General features: G+C 44.6%; 1 protein-coding gene across 2 annotated transcripts in view; it reads left to right on the top strand.

The window, feature by feature from the left end:
- Window positions 1–1,207: 1,207 nt before the first annotated feature.
- Window positions 1,208–19,924, top strand: part of plekhh1 (pleckstrin homology domain containing, family H (with MyTH4 domain) member 1) — a 37,526-nt gene continuing 18,809 nt past the window's right edge. Inside the window, exons 1-9 of one of the 2 annotated variants that reach the window (XM_072699062.1) lie at window positions 1,208–1,468; window positions 6,245–6,420; window positions 15,289–15,351; window positions 16,585–16,734; window positions 16,831–16,914; window positions 17,401–17,482; window positions 18,193–18,354; window positions 18,489–19,330; window positions 19,514–19,592. In XM_072699062.1, the coding sequence (XP_072555163.1) occupies window positions 6,277–6,420; window positions 15,289–15,351; window positions 16,585–16,734; window positions 16,831–16,914; window positions 17,401–17,482; window positions 18,193–18,354; window positions 18,489–19,330; window positions 19,514–19,592 (1,606 nt within the window). In that variant the 5' untranslated portion in view covers window positions 1,208–1,468; window positions 6,245–6,276. Of the gene's footprint in view, window positions 1,469–1,678; window positions 1,746–6,244; window positions 6,421–15,288; window positions 15,352–16,584; window positions 16,735–16,830; window positions 16,915–17,400; window positions 17,483–18,192; window positions 18,355–18,488; window positions 19,331–19,513; window positions 19,593–19,924 lie in introns of those variants that run through there. The other variant, XM_072699063.1, reaches the window with a different exon arrangement.

Raw genomic sequence — 19,924 nt, 5'->3', positions numbered from 1 at the left:
TGTTTTTCCATCTTATCATCCTCCTGGCTGGGGAGTTAGGGCTGCTTGAGTGATTGCAGGCCCACGAGATTGCACAGTTAAGCTGTAGCTTGCCCAAACTGCTCCACATGTGGGGGGGGGTTAAGGAACCATACCACATCCACACACGCTGGGCCTGCGCTTAATGCTTCATGCTACAACGTCGAACTTTCCCAAATGCACCCAGTGGCACCGTTCGCTCTCCAGTTACTCCAGCATAAATCTTACGGAGCAAATTTGCACGGTGAGGTCAGAGTGCAATAAAAAGTTTCCTTATTCTCCCATAAAACTCTCAGCAACAGCATGAAAGAAGGTTCTATATGTTCAAGGATTCAGGGATTCGTGAGTTTTGTCGCATAGTGAAATGCAAGGCGGTCAACTCTGTCATAATGAATAGTAAATGGAAAATAAAGACATTAAAAGAAACAAAATAGTACATATGGCATAAATAAGGAAAGATATAGTGTAATAAATAAATAAAAGACTAGAGAACAGCAACATAGTAGCACCGTATAAAGGGATTATAAGATGCACCGCTACATATGGCAACTGTAAGTGAAACACATTTACAGTTTCTAGATTATTTCTGTTTAGCTGGAAAGCGACACATATGTAACTGAAGGAGTGGCTCAATACTCTTCTGTGTTGGAGGTAGTGAGGCGATGTCTCGAAAGCCCCATTAATTGCCTCCCGCAACAGTTTTATTGCTTTAGTAATGGCTGTTTGATTTTTTTACAGCCCTCAAATCAAATTGTAACAGTTTAAAAATATTTGTGCAAACTTTTAACATTCCTTCATTTAAAATTGCGGTGCTGAAAAGGTTAACTAAAGTTTCCGCACTGCAAAGAAACTTATGGCGATATCCGCAGTGCCCTGACTGCACACTGGGTCTTACCTTTGAGTCTATGTTGAATTTAGTTTTAGTGCACATTGAGTGTTTAATTATTTAATACATAATGTGTACATTCTCATTATTAAAAATAACATTACTGACATTTCATTATGTCTTGTTCGTCTTTTAATTGCAGCATCTTGATGAAATATGTTTTTAAACATAAAATGTTTATACCCAGCGATATACTCTGGTACTATATACAAGTATATGGACTGTTTTATAAGGCATTAGAATAGTAGGTAAGCGGAGCTCTGATGCAATATCCTGTGCAGTTATATACAGGGGGGGCTTGGCTTCCCCTGTAACCCGACCCTACACGTCGCCCTTTTAAAGGAATAGGGGATGATCCCGGTGAATGGGGGCAAGTGGCCGCTGGATGCCTCATACTCGGGACAGCAGGGAGGGAAGGTCGAGGCAGTATGAAAACCTGGTGTCGAGGTCTGGGGACATTTATCTAAATACTGAGTGATCGGAACACCACCATGTGGTTTTCGTGGAGGGGGTTGATGGTGTAAACGCAAGTGGACGGAGAGGAAGCGCACTGAAAGTCACAAGGTAATTCACATGCGATATCAGGGAAAAACGGGTGGAACAAAATAAAATGTGATTTTAATAGCCATACGGTCTACTGCGTCCTACCGCCGGTGTCCTTCCGGAAATCAGGATGAAATAAACTTTTCGTCGTTGTGTTGCATTTAAGTAAAAAACTACTACGGACTAGCAGAGGGTCTGTGCACAGATGAGTGAGTGGGTCGGGCCAAAGCTGTAATGAAAGAGTTTGCTGGACTAGCACGGGACTAGCTGTCTGACACCTGTGCATTGCAAATTACAGGTATGCACCATTCGGAATACAGGAGCTACACGTAATTTTAACATTGAATATTAAGTGCAGTGATGGAAACGTCTCTTTCAGCGGCTCACAAATGTGATCAAATGTGCTGTCGCCGCCAGAGTTGTGTCCTTCAGCAGTCGGACATTACCGTTTGCTGGAAGTACTGATAGATTACATGTAAAATTGTGATAATTTTAGTAGTTCTTTGAAGACGTAGACTCAACTGACCGGTAGAATGGAGCGTCATTCATTGCGTTAGTTTCTTTAAGTGGTGGATATGCAACTTTAAATTATATTCTACCTTTCCTAGGGCATAGAAGCATTTCTGACCTACACAGGATTTGCAATCATTTGACAGCAGGACAGTAAGCAGGGTTGTGTTATATCTTTCAGTCACACTGAGGCTATGCCTGTAACAGTCAGCCTCACCATAGATCACCCAGTCCTGCTCTTCCCACAGGTATAGCCAGCAGGAAATTACATTTACCACCTTGTAAGTATGATTTTCATGGCCGTTTAAGTAAATGTCAGTAGAGGTTGATATTTCTCTCAATATTCATGCTGATAATGTTTTGAAATGAAACAAGAAAAAAAATCCCATTTAGGAAGAAATAGCACAACAGTTAAAATCTTTAGTACAGCTTATATTTTTTATATCTCATCGGTTTTCCCTCCAGTTTGAAATTTATATGTGTCATTCCCAGTTTGTATTTTCGCCCAATTCATTGCTGTCTGGTGACTCATTGTGTGTTTGACAGTATGAGCACTCAAAGTGGGTTGGATTGGGGTAGATGGAGAGGACAGACTGATTATGACTTGTTGATTTATTTACTGGAGCTTATTTTCACGCTTCTGCTCACAGCTTTAGGGAATCTGTAAGTTGTGCGATTTTGTGCTGACGTCTTGATGGCGACAACACGAGACTCCAGTTTGCCACGTCACATGTTAGTGCTTCGCTGCATAGATATCACCCATGGGTTGGCATTTTCGCAGCCAGAGTCAGTCACTGTGGCAGGCTTTGTTGACATTCCCTCAATTAGATGTCGCTGACGGCGAAGTGCACGTGTTTCCATTGGAATAACACAAACAGGAACTGACCACATGTTCTGCACCCATCATGAGGGAAACTCATCCAGGCCTGAAGCTTCTGTGGTCACACCTTGTGTCATCAGGGTAGCAGGTTGAAGCTGGTCGGCCAAAGGTAAAGTGCCATGCCAGGAAAAGTGCAGTTATTTCTCGTAGCAGGCAAAGGACAGCGGGCTGTCATGCCATGCAGAAGGCGGCCTGTTTTCTCTGAGAAAGAGCTCATGTATGGAAACCAAATGCAAGGACAGAAATGTCATCATGAAGTCAGTCTACGTGGACAAAATTAAACAGGAGTGTGTAAAGGGTCCTGAGTGCACAGAACTGGCCCCTGTTTGTCCTTGGTAATTACAGCAGCTGACAATGGCCAGGGAAGATTAAAATACATAAGCTGTTCCTGTGGATTCCCCTTCCCTGGAATAAAAGCAAATTAGCTCGGCTTTCACAATGACAGTAGAGAACAGAATGGGCAACATTAACTGAGACTTGAAAGGTCTGGAGAAATGACATCATTGGATCACCTGATAGGTTACATCACCGCAGCTTGATGTTGAAAAGCGCAGTGAAAAGAGGGGTGAAAGGGAAGTGTGTGAATGTGTGTGTGAGTGTGTGTGTGTGTGTGTGTGTTTGAGTGTGTGTGAGTGTGTGTCTGGGTCTGGTTGGGAGGGTGAGATGAAAAACCAATTTATGTGTGGTACTACAGGGTCTCTGTGTTTGACCCCAAAGATTCTGCTCTTCCTCAAATTCCAAATAACCAGGACTGTCCCTGCATTGTGATGCTTTCACCCGATAAACTGGATGATTTCTGTATATAAAATAGTTTCTTTGACTTGCTATATTTGGATGTTTCAGATCAGCCAGTGAAAATGTATAAAAATTATCAGATCTTAAGTACTTCTTTGGAAAAGGCTATTTTCCATATTATACCTACTCTGGAAAACCTGCTTTGGTTTTTAAACTGTCATATTAATCCATTTTGGCATAATTATCCTGTTAACTCATCATCTCTTGCATGCTGAGATATCTTTGCATCATTACCGCATTGTGATATGTTCCCCTATTGTGGCTGTTCTTAATCAATGGAACTCGTTCAGCCAGCATCCTGTGGTCTGATTCTTAACGACAAATGAAGTTAAGACCCCAGGATTCTCTCAAACTTGGGCAGCGTGAATAATCCTCCATCAGCTATTGTGACAGAAGTTGTCTGGTGGTTTTGTTGGCAAGTGCAACAGAAAAGTCAGCGTAATCCTTGTTGGACTTGGAGCCTGCCAGGCCATATTTGCTATCTCAGAGTTTTCCAAGAACCTCTATTCCTTTTCATCTCCTGCAGCGACTATATTCCACTGTGAACATCTGTGTTGGTCAGACCTCTTCTGGCGCTACGTGGACCATATTGCAGAACAATATTCTGGAAGCACTGAAAATATTTGTTTCTTTTACACCTGTTACTTACAATAATCCAAAAAAATTGGGCAACAAGATACTGTCTGAAAAATACATTCATGCATTAAGATTAATCCAAGAACACTGCCTGCGTCATACATTGGGTTTCCTGTACGTGATTCATCTTATTGGAAGGACCCAATGACCACATGTGCTTTCTCTTTATTTTGAATGACAGTTATAAGCCCAGTGCAGCCAGATAAACATGGGTATAGAAGGACCTCACCCTGGCCCCACCCAACACAAAACCAAGCCCACACTGCTGCCTCATTCAGGCACTAATGTGTGGGTGAAGACCATTGGACCTGCCCTCGGAGGGGTGTCCATAGATCTGGAATGTGTTTAACCAGCAATTGGTTTGTTCCTGTAAGAGGTGGACTTTCAGTTTTTCTCTCGTTTTGTGGTTCAGTTTTGTTTTGTTTTTTATCTCCTACACGCGCACACACAATGTAAGTTCCTTTTGCCCACATTAAAATGAAACCATTACACCAAATTTTAATTAGCTTTACCTCACCCTCCACTTTGAAGCCTTTAAAGTTTTAATTGCATCATACTGTAGTTACATTCAGTGTCCTTTCGTAGCATTATAATTTTATTAATATATCTGTTTCAACATTTACCAGTACTTTGTATGCTTTTTTCGTAAATGATTTCAAGCATAGGATTATAATTCTGTTTTGTTGTGGCTGCTTAGATAACTGAGGATTTAAAAGATCATCTTTAATAAGTTTAGTTTATGGCATTTGCTGTCAGTTTAGGATTTAAGTTAATAAAACTGCTTATTACTGTTGTTTGATTCCCATGATTTGAGCTTCTATCTTTTGTTTTTACAAAAACAAATACAATACTATTGACTCCTAATAACTCATTACCCTGTTGTGTCAAAAATACTAACTGAGCCTTAAAATGATTTGGCTAAATCATTGGAGGTTGAAGTTGTGTCCTCAGTAATGCACAGTACTTCCCCTTTGTTTGTCTTAGTGACGGCCTTTCCCACAATCCACTGACCTTTCCCTAACATTGCAGTATTTGGAAATTTAATAAATGGAGCAGTATTACATTACACTGATTAAAAAACTCACCTGTGAAATCCAACCAGGTGTTCTATAATACCATCTCTGTGATAGCCCAGACTGTTCATCATCTCTGTGATAGCCCAGACTGTTCACCATCTCTGTGATAGCCCAGACTGTTCACCATCTCTGTGATAGCCCAGACTGTTCACCATCTCTGTGATAGCCCAGACTGTTCACCATATCTGTGATAGCCCAGACTGTTGTATTGGGGCAGTTCCAGTTTTACCCCTGGCAGGTAATTGTAATGCGGGGGGTGGGGGGTGTTGAAGGTGGAGGCTCCGAAGGCCACTCTAACAGCTGATGAGAAGAAGTCCTTGGTCTCCATGACCTTCAAGCTGCTCTGTCCTGTTCGGTCCTCCCCAGAGTTTCACGATCAAACAGGAAGCCTTTGTTTAATAGTGTTATCATGAGCTCATAATGGCAAACTTAATCGTCAGCTGTTTTCTCGGTAAACCATATGAAGTCTTCTCATCAAGAGAAAAAAAAGAATGAAATAAACAGCTGCTCTTGGCACTAATTTCTAAAATCCAGAGAACGACATTTGTATGTCTTTCTTTAGACAGAACTTGTGTGTTGTTAGAGTCAACAGCCCGTTTTGTTTATTTCAGTCTTGGGAAACTTTGTGTTAGCTTAAATGGTTTTACAGGAATGGAAACAGAAACCTTAATTGTCATGTTCAAAGTGTCTGCTTTTGAAGTAAACGAGTATTGCCTTTGGCTGTTGCTCTTTGGTGTTTTGAGTCTCTGACCTTCTTGATCTCCAGATACTTTTCGTCTTTTCTGTGCAGCGTTGGGATACAAAGGGGTTGCATGTCAGATTGTCAGAGCTGCTTGTTGGGTAAATTTGCCTTTGAGTTTTGGCAAAGGTGGACCAATGGCCCCTGTATCCCCGTCACAGGCCCACCGGTGGAGGCAGCGGGGAGGAAGCCGATGGCTGAGATCGTGGAGGGTGGCTGTGCTGGCCCTGTGGGCACAGATGGCACAGACTGGCAGAAGAGATGCGTTGCATTGGAGATGCAGCTCCTGAAGTTCCGACTGCAGGCCGTGAAGATCCGAGAGCTACTGGCTGAGAAGGTAAGGCTGTGTGGATGTATCTGGAATGAGAAGGTAAGGCTGTGTGGATGTATCTGGACTGAGAAGGTAAGGCTGTATGGATGTATCTGGAATGAGAAGGTAAGGCTGTGTGGATGTATCTGGAATGAGAAGGTAAGGCTGTGTGGATGTACTGTATCTGGACTGAGAAGGTATGGCTGTGTGGATGTATCTGGACTGAGCAGGTAAGGCTGTGTGGATGTATCTGGACTGAGAAGGTAAGGCTGTGTGGATGTATCTGGACTGAGAAGGTAAGGCTGTGTGGATGTATCTGGACTGGCTCCTATTTCTGGTCTTACATGAATGGGCAGTTCTGATCCTTAAAGTTTTTCTATAGGTAGGCTTGGGTGGTATAAAATTGTTCATACCATCCAGGCATTATACTGTGGACAGTATTTCATTTTTAAAAGCGACACAATTCCAGTTATTTGATATCTTGCCAAAAAAATTCACTGGGGGGAACGGCAAGTCCCCATTGAAAAAATTAAAAAATCAAAAAAATTCAAAATACCATGATTTATCCAGAATCCCGTATTACCCAAATACCATCCAAGCCTACCCGCAGATATGTTACCAAAGTAATTATTCTTATTTGAGGTATGCTGGGGTGAAACAGACGGTAGGAAGGAATGGGGATTAAATGTGTGCACAGGAGTGGGGATGGACTTAGCAAAACAGAAAAGAACCATTTTAACACCAGGGAAACATACAAGAACACAAAATGGCCGTCGGGTCTTTGGAAGGTCTACAGTTTGCTGTCGGCTTTGCGTCGAGATCTTTGTACATTTTTTTTCTGGGGTGAGAAAAATCAGAATTGAGACTAATATAACTGGTGATAAAGCTTGGGAGAAGTGAAGGAATGGATTGATAACCTGACTTTGTCTGCCCTGAGATTCCCAATGCCCCCCTACACTTCTGATACCTGCATTGGTTTAGAGTAATAATTAACCACATTCATTAATTTCAATTGAGTGAACACAAACCAGGAGCCCCCTGAGGAGTAGGGCAGTTGATTAAGGTGCAATGACATGCTTGTGATTTAGTATGGTCTCCCTCATATCATCCATCATGCTACCATGTATTTTACGTGACTTCTGCAGTATATCGTTAAAAAACAGGGGAACGAGTGCTGTACTGAGGAACTGCAGAATTGCTTGTGTGTCTTTAGGGGTGAAAACAGAACCGTTGTTTATTCGTTTGTTGATCTGAATCACGACAGGACAGAGGCTCCAGATCTGCATCCGTGTGACTTTGACTGAACATATGAAAGGAAAACAAAATACACTGTTTTCGAGCTTCTGTGATCTATAGCCATTAAAGGAGCATGTTAAAAGGCCACGACTATGACCAGAATTTATTTATGCACTTTATTGCATTGCATAACTGAAAGTTTAAGTACATTTTACTATGTCTGTTTAATGGCTACTCTCTCCAAAATAAATAAATGCATAGCTTTGCAAAAGCATTGCAGTCCTGCAATTAAGAACTTTACATTTAAAAATGTTAGCTTAATAAAAAAGAAGCAGTGATGTAAAAGCTTACCATAGAATTGCCCACAGTGGTTCTCTTGATAATTTCCAGTAACAAATTTTATTGGGTATATCCTTTATTTTAGAACTCTGCAAGGACCATTAAGTGGTTTTTATGTGATATTTTGTAAGCACGGACTTAAACATTCTTGAGTGAATTACAGATGATCCTTGAACTTTTATTTCAGACATTTTATGGAAATATTGGAATTTATTTTTAAACTGGCAAAATAAGCTTGTTTGTGTTAGCAAAACTAGAAACACTCACTTTTTATGGGAACGTTTAAGTCAATCTTTATCCCATGCTGTCTTTTGAATTGATTCTCAGTGTATAGTATATAACCAAAGTAGAGCCGTCGCAGTTTGTGCAGAAACGCTGGGGGGGGGGTTGGGGGGGGAGGGGAGATGCGGTTTCTTAATTCATTCTCTGCTTCGTAGCTTCGTCAGAATGATGCTGAATGAACAGAACTGGCAGAAAACAGTCTTGCTTTTTCAGCACGGACGGTGCCGTATGTATTCGCTGTTTCTCTTGTCTGCTCAGCCACTTTACCTCATAGTCTCAACAACAACAACAACAAATTTATTTTTGTATAGCGCATTATCACAACATTACGTTGTCCCAAAGCGCTTTACAGCATCCCCACCCAAAGCCCCCAGTGAGTAAGCCATAGGCGACAGAGGCAAGGAAAAACTCCCGAGAAGGAAGAAACCTTTGGAGGGACCAGACTCAAAGGGGGAGCCCATCCTCCAGGGGCCGGCAGGGAGAGTCAAATACAGTAAAATTTCAGACACAAACGGGGAGCAGGGGAGAGATGGCAAGCCGGTGCCAACGCTCCCTCCAATCGCCAGGCAGCCAGAAGGCAGGGAGCAGCAGAACGGTGAGCTGGATGCATGGACGTCATTGGTAGAGGCGACGTCACATGTTGCAGGGTGTGCTGGACATCTTGATAGACTGAGGTCTCCAGGCAGCACCCCCCAGGAGAAGTAGGGGAAATAAAATGTGCAATTAGTCAAAGTAGGGGAGACTATAGGCAGTGCTAAAAGGTAGATGAGTGCAATGTGAAGTGCAATGTGCAAGCTCCGGCAGATATGGCTATGGCAGCATAAGTAGGAGGGAGAGGCAAGTGGGAATGCAGGCATGGGGAGTCCCAGAAATGTCAGCACTCCAAAAGTCTCATCCCCAACCACTATGTTTCTGGGACCAGAGGTGTTCAGAAAATGTCATAGAGGATTCTTTGGTTTCGCCTGCTCACCTAATAAAGTGATGGAACGTGTCATGCCTGTCCGGTATTTAAAGAAAATGTTGAAAACAGCCTCTTTCTGACTGAACATTGTAATGTTTTGATTCGTTAAACATTCTTCACTGTGTTCTTGATTCAAATGATTTCAGTGATTTGCTGTTGCTGTTTGTGCTGCGGGTTAAGCACTTCAGTCATCTTTTGTTTTAGTCATTTGTCTGCTTGAGTAGAATTTTGGATAAACAGAATAAGCTGTGCAGTTTGAAGCCGACCTGGTTATGTTTGCAGGGGCTCGATCTTCAGATGGGCTCAGGGGCGCAGCTCGCCGGCCCCTCCGTCACTCGCACAAATGAAGAGCTAAACACGGCATCTGGGGGAGGGAAAGAGGGGAAGCTTAGCGAAGGCTGACGGCCGTCCTGCGGAGAGATGCAGCCGCTAGATTGAAACCACAGGTGTGTGGGCGGGAATGTGGATACCGGCTGGAGTGCTGCCTGGTCACGGGCGGACGTCCTCGTGGATGCGCTTCCTGTCTGCGGGTCTGCATGGATGCACAGGCTATGCTTACTTAGTGGGGACCTATTTTGAGGGGAAAAAGGAATTATAGGGATGCCCCCCACAAACCATGCAGCATTTGTTTTACAGTTTAGTCTTTTTTTAGGAAAATAAAAGTGTATGATCTGCACCAATTGGAGTGGAGTAAGGACCTGTAAAACCCATTACAGCCAGCGTTGCGGGCGAGTTCCTGCAAAGACAGAAATGAATGCGTATGCATGTGTGCATCTTAGCGCGCATGAGCAAGGCTGAATTGTTTTGCTGGACCAGCGCACACTGACCAGGCCCTGGCTAAAGAAAGCGGTCCGACTTGCACTGACACGTCAGCTGAGATCAAGCGCAGAGGTGCTATGGTCTAGGCTCTCTAGAGAGGAACTTGGTTTGTCTCGCAAAGGTTTGCGCTGCACCATGCTGTACCGTATCAAACAAACTCTTTGAATCGGATATTCAGAAACGGTACATTTTCTCTCTTTGCTTCAGACAAAACAGACGTCGACTTGGTGTTCTTGCACAGCTGGGTGTAATTAATAACTGAGCTGCAACTCACAGTAAATAGGTCTGTTCATAGGGTTAATAATTATAGACTGAGGAGGTATCACACAGTGAGCTTGGGTTCATTTTGCCCGTGGGGTTCTATGGTTGAATGTGGGGGGGGGGGGTGACTCGCTGGTTGGCGAAAAGCCCATAATTGCTGAGTCGGAGTAAAGGAACTAGCTGTATTTGGATCTGGATTCGGATGCAGAAAGAAGTTTGCACAAGTCATCTTGTTCTCCAGTCGAAGTGCAGACATGCCTGTTGGTCACTAATGCCGCGTATTTGTAGCTGAGCTGTTTTTCATTCATTCTTTTTCCCGTAGTCGGTTTGATGTGTGACAGTCGGTGAGCGATGACAGTGAAGTGAGTGCCGGCAGCTGGCTCTTCTGACTGCAGTTATCTGCCTGAGGGATGTTATCTGCTGCGTGGTTGGGCTGTTATCTTCTCCCGTGCCACCTTATCTCCGGTTGGCTGCATCCTTCATTCTTTCTGTCTGCTGAGCTCAGCATTCATTGGGACTGTAGATCCAACCAAATCCAGCCCTCACTGGCTTTGCCGTTTTACGGATGCTAGTTAATCAGTGTTTTCGAGCCATTATATCACCCTCCGGGTTTAGACATTGGGGCATAACTTTGTGTTAACATTGACTTCTATTGAGAATCTAGTATGAAATAGGAATTTCAGTTGTTATGAAAACTATAAGGTTCTGATAAAGGATTAAGAATTGTGACCCTCACCGAGCATCGGAATGTGAAGAATGCAACATTACCCTACGTGTATCTTGGGGCTTGTAATGTATGCTCAACCTGTTGCCAAGAATGCCCAACCATACGTTGCATTTCAGGTTCGGTTCTGCAGAGAGAGGGAGCAAGAGGCTTGATGAGCTCAAAGTACTGTTATAGTAATTGGGGGGCATAGTTGCCCCTCCATCCCCCAAATAAGTAGATCATTATACTGGAATAATTAAGTGTGTGTTCCCCGCCCCCCATATCGAACCTTTTCCTATGACGTTGGCTCAAAGTGTTTCCAGTCCGTGGTGCATGTAGTATTGATCACACTCAGATCTGCCCATAGGACCAGCCAGTGTGCGAAATACGGGGGGGGGGTCCGGGGGCGGGGGGTCCGGGGGGGGGGGGGCCCGATTAACCCATGAGACCCTCTGAAAGCCTCAAACTCAAAATTTTATGGGGGTCTCAAGATCGGTATTGCGCAACAATAGGGAAATGGGGACCCCCTCCCCCCCCCCCCCCCGAATACTGATGGGTATTTCGCACACTGGGACCAGCTATATTGACTCGAACAGATTAGTTGTAGCAGATTCTTTCTCATCCTGGGGAAGAGAACAGTTATCACAGTTAATCCCACTGAAGACATGCAGCCTGCATAGCTGCTCAGCTCTACACTGTGGGAATTTATACAAATCCACGCAGGTTCTTAATAACATGATATTGCATGCAACTGATTAGTTTAAATGACAATTTAAATGATTCCAGCAGCCATTAAAATTATCTGTCAAAGTCACCCATCAACCTCAGTGGGCGGGCTCTAAATAAAGCATAACATCTGATTGGTTATATTGCAGACTAAGTCACAACAGATTGATCTCGCCTAGTCGATTGAATTCACATTTACAACCGCAGATTGTCTATTCCATCCTGGGGCTATATACCTCCGATCTGGGGGTTTTGTCAGCGATTTCCGCAAGCGGAAAATCTGGGCTAAAATCGTGTAGTGTGACCTTAAGCCTAAGTTGCTAATGCTGCATATCTCACAAATTTCTGCTCTTCTTTTTGCAAAAGTGAAGAGAAAAAAGATATTGCCCCTCAATGGAAAAGCAATTTTCACACCCCCACTAACACGCTGTGTGTCTACAGCAGACGTAGAGTGTGAAGATGTACTGTAGTACGATTAAAGCGATATTCTGCAGGCAAAAACCACAGCATTCAGCTACCTCCACTGTGTGCCAGCCGGTATTCTTACGATTCTGTGCTATGTTCTCATGGCTGCCATGACATTGCAAGCTCAGATTTTTATTCCTGTAAACAACGTAAGCTTCATGCTGAGTGTTTTATTTGAAGATGCTATAACTGGTCCCACCTGCCAAGAGAGTTTTGTAGAGTTATATAGTGTTAACTGCAAACTGATGCATCAGGGATGTAGACAGAACGACTGAAATGTCAGCTATTGTTGGGGAAAAATCTTGCCTGTGTCTTTTCATCCTCGGCTACGTCAGGCTGCAGCGTAAACATTGCATCTGGCGCTTTGCCCTCCTTCAGTACGTCGACACAGATGAGATTACGAATGGAGAAGGCACTGATGGGACCCAGCTATTTATGTTTCAGATCTCTACTGGCCTTGGGAGATGGGACCTGATGGGAGCGCTGATCAAATTTCTGTTAAGCACACATGTAATCACCTCCTTCTTGATCATGTTTTGTTGCAGTACAATGCAGGTACTTGTAGTGTGAATGTGTTCGAATGTCATTGCTTCTCGAATGTCATTGCTTTTCAGAAAGAGTAACTGATATTCTGGAACAGTTTCATGTATGAAAACACAAGGCAAAAACATATAAATCAGTGTGAACAGATTGTGAAAAAACACATTCTTTACGTGCCGTGGCTCTACCTGAACATGAGCCCCCACCTCTACCCACTCTGAACCCACAGCACACTAAGACTTTAGAGGTCTTTGTCACTTCCTGTTTGTCTGGAGTCACATGACTGCGATGGCATGAATCATTATCCCAGTTTCGTACCCCTTTGACATGTTTTGGTTGAGGCTGCTTTCATCTGCGTTTTTAATGAGCTTGGAAATCTAGATGTAAACAGGTTCAGTCGATGTTTAGCCATCAAAAGCCCCCTCGACTCTAAACAATCTAAGCTAATGATATGCACATTTAATCCAAGAAGCAGCTGACTTCAGAAACAAATGACATCCAACCTTCATGGGAAGCACTTTGAGCTACACTTTATGTATGAAAAGTGCTATTTAAATAAAGATTATTATTATTATTATTATTATTATTATTATTACTGCAAAACAAAAGATCACTCTTTCCACTTTGACACTGAGAGAATATTTATCTATCATAAGGTGACAATATCAGAACGCAAAAATGCATTTTAATACAGCACACCTAACCTAGCAAACATTATAGCCTAGCCTGGCCCACCTTAAAGGTGCTTAGAACACCTTAGCCTAGAGTTGGGCAAAATCATTAACACAAAGCATATTTTACAATAAAGTGCTGAATATCACATGCAATTTATTGAATAATGTACTGAAAGTTAAAAACATTTACCCATCGTAAGGTCGAAATATTGTAACCGTTCACTTTATATAATGAGAAAAAAAACTAACAGAATATTGCACCATAATTTTTGTAGATTTTGTCCATTTTATATCCATCTGAGGTGGCAAAACCAAACATCTCATACTATGCACCATCAGGCTTAAGCCATGGAGAGTTAATGACTGTGATACAGCAGATAAATTCGATAGCAATTTATAATAACTCAGGTATTAGCTGAGGATAATTACTTCAGCAGCAACATGCAGTGATGCTGAAAGCTTGAGGCTTAAGTCTTTAACACAATTTATTTGCTTTTTTTTTTTTTTCCGATGCCAGTAGCAACGTCCTCGAATCTAATCATGTGGGGGCTTGAGTGTGGGAGGCGCCCTTTTGTCAATGGGTGATCTCTGTGTGAGCGTACTGGTCTGGTCACTGACCGCTGGGAATCTGAGCCCCTTGCATTCTGGGAACAAGGCCGGCGCTCCTTTCAGCAGGGAAAAAAAGGAGAGAGTTGGTGAACAAAAAGAGAAGGCCCCCAGTCAAGAGCTGGAACTGATTACTGGCTTGCTCTGTTAGTACTGGGTCACAGAACTTGCAGAGTTTGTGCTTAGTTATCCTCCAGCAGGAAGCATATTACCCAAGTCTGCACCTTTGTCAGGTCAGGAAATAGACTCGCCGTTAACATTATACATTCTGTGAAGGGAGTTTGACTTTATTGCAGGTGGCAGGATCCTTCAACTCCTCATGCAGAGATTTTCCAATCTAGCCCTCTGCTTCCCTGCTGAGTTTAAGAGATAATCACCCAGCTAGTCATCTGGCTTGTTTTTCCTTAAAAACATTAGCCATTGTCATTTCACACATATTTGATACCTTCATCCTGCAAAACCGTCTTCTTTGCTTAAGCACCTTATTTATCGATAGTGTGTTCAAGCTACTTTAGATCCATGTTATGACAGCTGTCATCTGACGCTACACCAGTTTTACACCATCCTTAAGTGAATGGAGGGATACATGCATTGTGGATCTGCAACACCCAGGATCCGTCTGTCTTCCTCATCTCCTGTTGTGTTTTTCCCTCTACACACAAGCACACACGCCTGAGACAACTTAAGATTTCTTTGAAATAGACCAAGAGGAGAGCCTTAATGCCCACCCCTGCCCCCTGCCCCCCGTCACCAATAAATCCTGCCTACCTCTGAATTCCTTCAGTAGTGGGGACACTGCAGAATTCCTGTGGTGGGGGATTAAGTGTGTGTGGTGGTGGGGGGGGGGGGGTTGCATTGTGTGAGCTGAACCTGCCTCTCCATGCAGTCATGGCGGTCCGTTGGAGGCCAGAGACTGATTGCATCCCATGGACTTCACCCGGAACTGGGGGGGGGGGGGGGGGGCACAGCCAGCTGACCCCCAGCACTAATGACAGCCCACATCAGTACATTAATGACACCAGCTCTCTGCTGAATGTCAGCTATGTTGCTTTCTTGTCTACATATTCTACCTGCAGGGTTTCTTCTGTGATTGTGTTTCGGTGAGAGTCCTGGAGATCTCAGCACGGTCATTTCTGGGTTTTTTATGCTGTACTTCGTATGTGATTTTGTCTCGTTAACATTTTAAGACACGCCAGCTTTCAGTCACGTCCGGCTTCAGATAGACTCTTACTCTGCCCCCTGTCTCCGTGACCATTCTCCCCTCCCCTCCCCTATTTCAGATGCAGGAGCTGGAACAGAGGGTGACAGAAGCTGACCAGAGGGCCGATATTGCTGAGAAGCAGGTAGACTCATCATCAAGCTCTTCTTGATTCCCTTTCTCGTGTCATGAAGCAGTTCATGATATTGTTCTCTGTTGTGTTATTAAAGCAAAACTGCACTGATGCACATATATTATATAGCTTTCATTCAAAAACACCAGCACAGCTACTGGCAATTTGGGAAACTCAGATTAACCTCAGCAAGTTTTTTGACTGGTGGGGGGGGGGGGGGGGGGGGGGGGGGGATCTTGAGTACCTGGAGAAAACATCACGATGTCACGGGGAGAACGCAAACTCTCACGCGAGCATAAGATGAATATTATAGGAACAAAATCAATATTTCTAACAGTACTTACTGAGAAAAGAGCCGTATCAAGTGGAAAGTACAGTAACAATGCAGTGAGCGGCAGAAAACTTTACGAAAATAATGATTATAACCACATAATCATAGCTAGCTACACTTTCCCGCAGCCACGCATATCATTTGGTCGTCTGAAGGGGGCGAGAGCGGTCAGCTCCCTGCAGCGTAAAATTATTGTGGAATCAAGAAAGAACAAAAGACCAGCGACAAGCTAGTTGTTTAGCCAGCTGTGATTTGGGTGAGAAAGGCCCAGTCGGGGGTTTGGGGGCTTTATTAGTGACTTTCTATTAGCGGGTATTAGAGACGCTATTGGGCCTGAGGGGGGGGTGTGAGGGGGGGGCGGAGATCACCCAGCAACAAAGGAGGCGTCACTCAGCAGCGTGGAGACGGGGGTCATAAGTTTGAGTTTCCCACTGTAATGCTTCAGCCACCTGCAACAAAGGGGACTGGCACAGTGAGAGAAGTGCGGATCAGACTCAGCGCGTCCTGACCTGTGGGTCTCAGTGTCACCCGTAAGGATCACAGAAGCCACATTTCTACTGCTCATCTCTGCTCTCTTCTCCTCCTATCATTGCCTAACTGATGCTTTCGCCAAAGCAGTGTACGGTTCTTACAGCCTGGAGAAATTCAGATTGAATACTTTGCTCAAGAGTTCAGTGATCAGCTCTTTCAGGGACCTGGAATTGCTATATTTCGGTATAAAGTTCTACTAAGCTATGTGTTAGTTATCAAAGAACAGGTTCATCTGTACCAAAAGATCTGTACCTGCAATGTTTTGTGGGAAATATGTAAAACAAGTGTTATTGTGTTATGATGTAATAACGGTTTCTGAAGTTTCTGTACTTGAATCACACTTGAGTAATCCCCTTTTAGTAAACAATGGTGGCACATTGCAGGTCCGAGTAATGGAGGAGAAGCTCAAATCAGCCAATGTGCAGCCTAGCGAATCAGAAAATGCCTTATACAGAAGGTATCAAGAAATAACCAATCAAGTGCAAGAAAAAGACATGACGATAAAGAGGTTGGAACTGCAGTTGGAGAAACAGGTAATGATTGTTTCAACTGAAATTAGGTTTCTTGTCATAGATTCCAGGAGTTTTTTTATAACCTTGATACCATGACTTCATCCCTAATGTCTTCAGAATATGATCAGAGCCCAGGAGGCGAAGAACATTGAAGAAAAAGCTGCCAAGATTAAGGAATGGGTCACCTTCAAGTTGAGGGAGGTACTGTTACAAAGGCAAAGGAACCTTCCCACATTTGACTCATTGCTGCAAACCCTGCACTGAAGAACACAATTTTCAAGTGATCAAAATAAATAATTTCTTAAAATGAATCCTTTGAATAAGACGTCACATTTTTAATCTTAGCTTCCCACAGCTATAATTAGTAGTTTCATTTTCCACGGTAAATCCCTATAAGATAAAGCCTCAAAGAAGATAGCATTTTCCTTCTTATTTCACATTATGGTGTTAGCGATTATTTGGGAGCCTTAATTGATGCCTTAGAACAGTGTTTCCCAACTCAGTCCTCAGGAACCCCCAGGCAGTGCGTGTTTTTGCTCCCTCCCAGCACACTAATGTGGATTGTCTGGCTGGGAGCAAAAACGTGGACTGCCTGGGGTTCCCAGAGGCCCGGACTGAGACACACTGCCTTGAAAGTGCTCTCTTACACCGTGTTCCTGCACACCTCCGCTGTCTTCCTGGTTTCAGATGGAGGTAGAGAGCAGTGGATTGAAGATGGCTAACCTGAAACAGACCGAGCAGATTCACGTGCTGCAGGAGAAACTGCAAGGTCAGCAGAACAGTTTTACAATCACTGCAGCATTCATCATGTGTCTTAATTTAAGAATTTTAAAATTCTGAAAGAGAAATTTGGTAATAACTCTTAAGCAGGTACTCTTAAGCTTGCAATTAAAACACTACTGTACATTATATATAATTCATACTACACACAATGCGAGCACAAGCAAAAATACATTATAACACTTGAGATAAGCACTCAGAAGTAAGCGCTCCTTTTAACACTGTTTTAAGGTAGGTATTTCACATTGTATCTTCCCTATTATTTCAGGGTATATTTAGCCTTTTTCTTATGATTCAGAGAGCATATTGTCCAGGTTCTTCTTCTGGCTGTCCTGGGATCCTAAGGACATTTGAAATCTTGATGTTTATTAGCACTTAAAGCAGGGGTGGGCAATCTCATCCAGAAAGGGCTGTTGCATATATGGGTTTTCATTGCAGCTCCCTAATTAGATTACTAATTAGAGGACAGACACACTGAAGAGTCCTCACACCTGACCTAAAGGTTACCCCAAAAACCTGCACACACACCGGCCCTTTGTGGATACGATTGCTCACCCTTGACTTAAAGAAATGATTTCCATTGCTATTTGCATTTCTGTTTTATTGGTATGACCTGGCACAGCGCTGGCTTGACGGACATGTCTTCTGCTTGGCCTGTTCTGCACATCTTGTCACCTTTTTGTTTTTTCTTATTCGCAGCTATTTGGGAAAGCCCGGCTTTTCCCGCCCCCACAGACTCTCACCTCGTCCCCTCTAGCCCCCTTTACCCCCCGAGTCGCCCCGACACCCCATCAACCTTCCATGAAAACTGGTTGCAGACTGGACCGCGCCTGCCTTCCTCCCCAGCTATTGCTTCCCCAGGTCTGCTCTCTCAGCCTCCTTTCCCCGTTTGTACCCATGATGTGTTCAGTCTTTGATGCTACAGAACCTCAATTTATCTGCAGTTCTAAAACTGTGCCTATTGTATTGATTCTTCACATCTTCTGCTGTTACAGACCTGAAGAAAAGAGGGCTGGAGACTGTTGACTCTTCATCACGTAATCTTCCGTCCCGTGAGAGGATGGACTTCGGTCTGAGCTCCAGCTCTGACAAGCCGGCTCTTGATAAGGACACTGGGACTTTAATGTCAGGGCTGGAAGCTCATGTTCCTGGAATCATCTTAGGGCATCCAAGCATCCATGTAGTCAGAGGAGCAGGGATGAGTAAGTCAGGCTGTGGACCCGAGAGCACAGGAGAGCAGATGTCCTCCAAACTGCAGTCCGAAGTGGGGAAGACTGGGCAGGAGGTGAGGGTGGCGGAGATCTCTGAATGGGAGCACGGCGATGGCCTTAATGGCGTGCTGCGCTCCCATCACCCAAGCTCTTCCTCCTCTTCCAATGACGCCTCCTTCACCACCCCATGTGGCACGCCCGCCTTGGCGCCTAACAGCCCGCCCCGGGCTCAGCTTACGCCAACCCTGCCCGCTGGCACCAGCATGACTCTGCCCAAAGTACGGACGCCTCTCATCCCTCGTGACAGCATCCAGCTGGTGAAGAAGCACCACAGCCAGCCGCAGCCGGGCCTCGAGAGGCTGCACCACGTCGGCGTCAACATCGACGTCGGCTGCCCGACAGCTCCGCCCCAGCCCCGCCTGCTGCCCGCCTCACATCAGCCCCCCCTGGTGGAGGAGACGGACATTGACGAGGTCCCTGACAGCATGGATGTGGTTGTGGAGGGCTCTGATGCAGCCGGTACATCCCACAGAGTCTCTTTCATTGGGCTTCCCGAGGAGCTTGAGTTCCTGGACCCCGACATCCGGAAACCTCCCACTCCTCCCCTCCACCGCTTTCCGTCATGGGTGAGAGGACTTTACTCAGACTTTACAGCAGACTAACCCTAATATCAGTTCCCACGGTGTCACAGTAACTCCAAAGACCTCAAAATGTTCTTTAATGAAAGTGTAAATGAGCCAAAGCATTCACTGTTGCCGGAAGCAATGGGGAGACTTCGACACGCTCAGCAGTTTTGCCCTGCCTTTCAGGAGAGCCGCATCTACGCTCTGGCGAAGTCTGGAATGAGGCTTTCCGAGGCGACCGCTGTGACCCCCGCCCCAAACAGAGGTAGGGCCCAGTGGACTCCCAGCACAGTCTGAGTTCCGCCCCAAACAGAGGTAGGGCCCAGTGGACTCCCAGCACAGTCTGAGTTCCGCCCCAAACAGAGGTAGGGCCCAGTGGACTCCCAGCACAGTCTGAGTTCCGCCCCAAACAGAGGTAGGGCCCAGTGGACTCCCAGCACAGTCTGAGTTCCGCCCCAAACAGAGGTAGGGCCCAGTGGACTCCCAGCACAGTCTGAGTTCCACCCCAAACAGAGGTTGGGCCCAGTCGACTCCCAGCACAGTCTGAGTTCCGCTCAGCTATAGGGATTCTTCGGCAGACTTGGTTATTAATTACCA

The sequence above is a fragment of the Paramormyrops kingsleyae genome, chromosome 14 (assembly GCF_048594095.1).
Source record: "Paramormyrops kingsleyae isolate MSU_618 chromosome 14, PKINGS_0.4, whole genome shotgun sequence".
In the NCBI taxonomy this organism is placed as follows: domain Eukaryota; kingdom Metazoa; phylum Chordata; class Actinopteri; order Osteoglossiformes; family Mormyridae; genus Paramormyrops; species Paramormyrops kingsleyae.
This window is presented reverse-complemented; position numbering and strand designations above follow the sequence as displayed.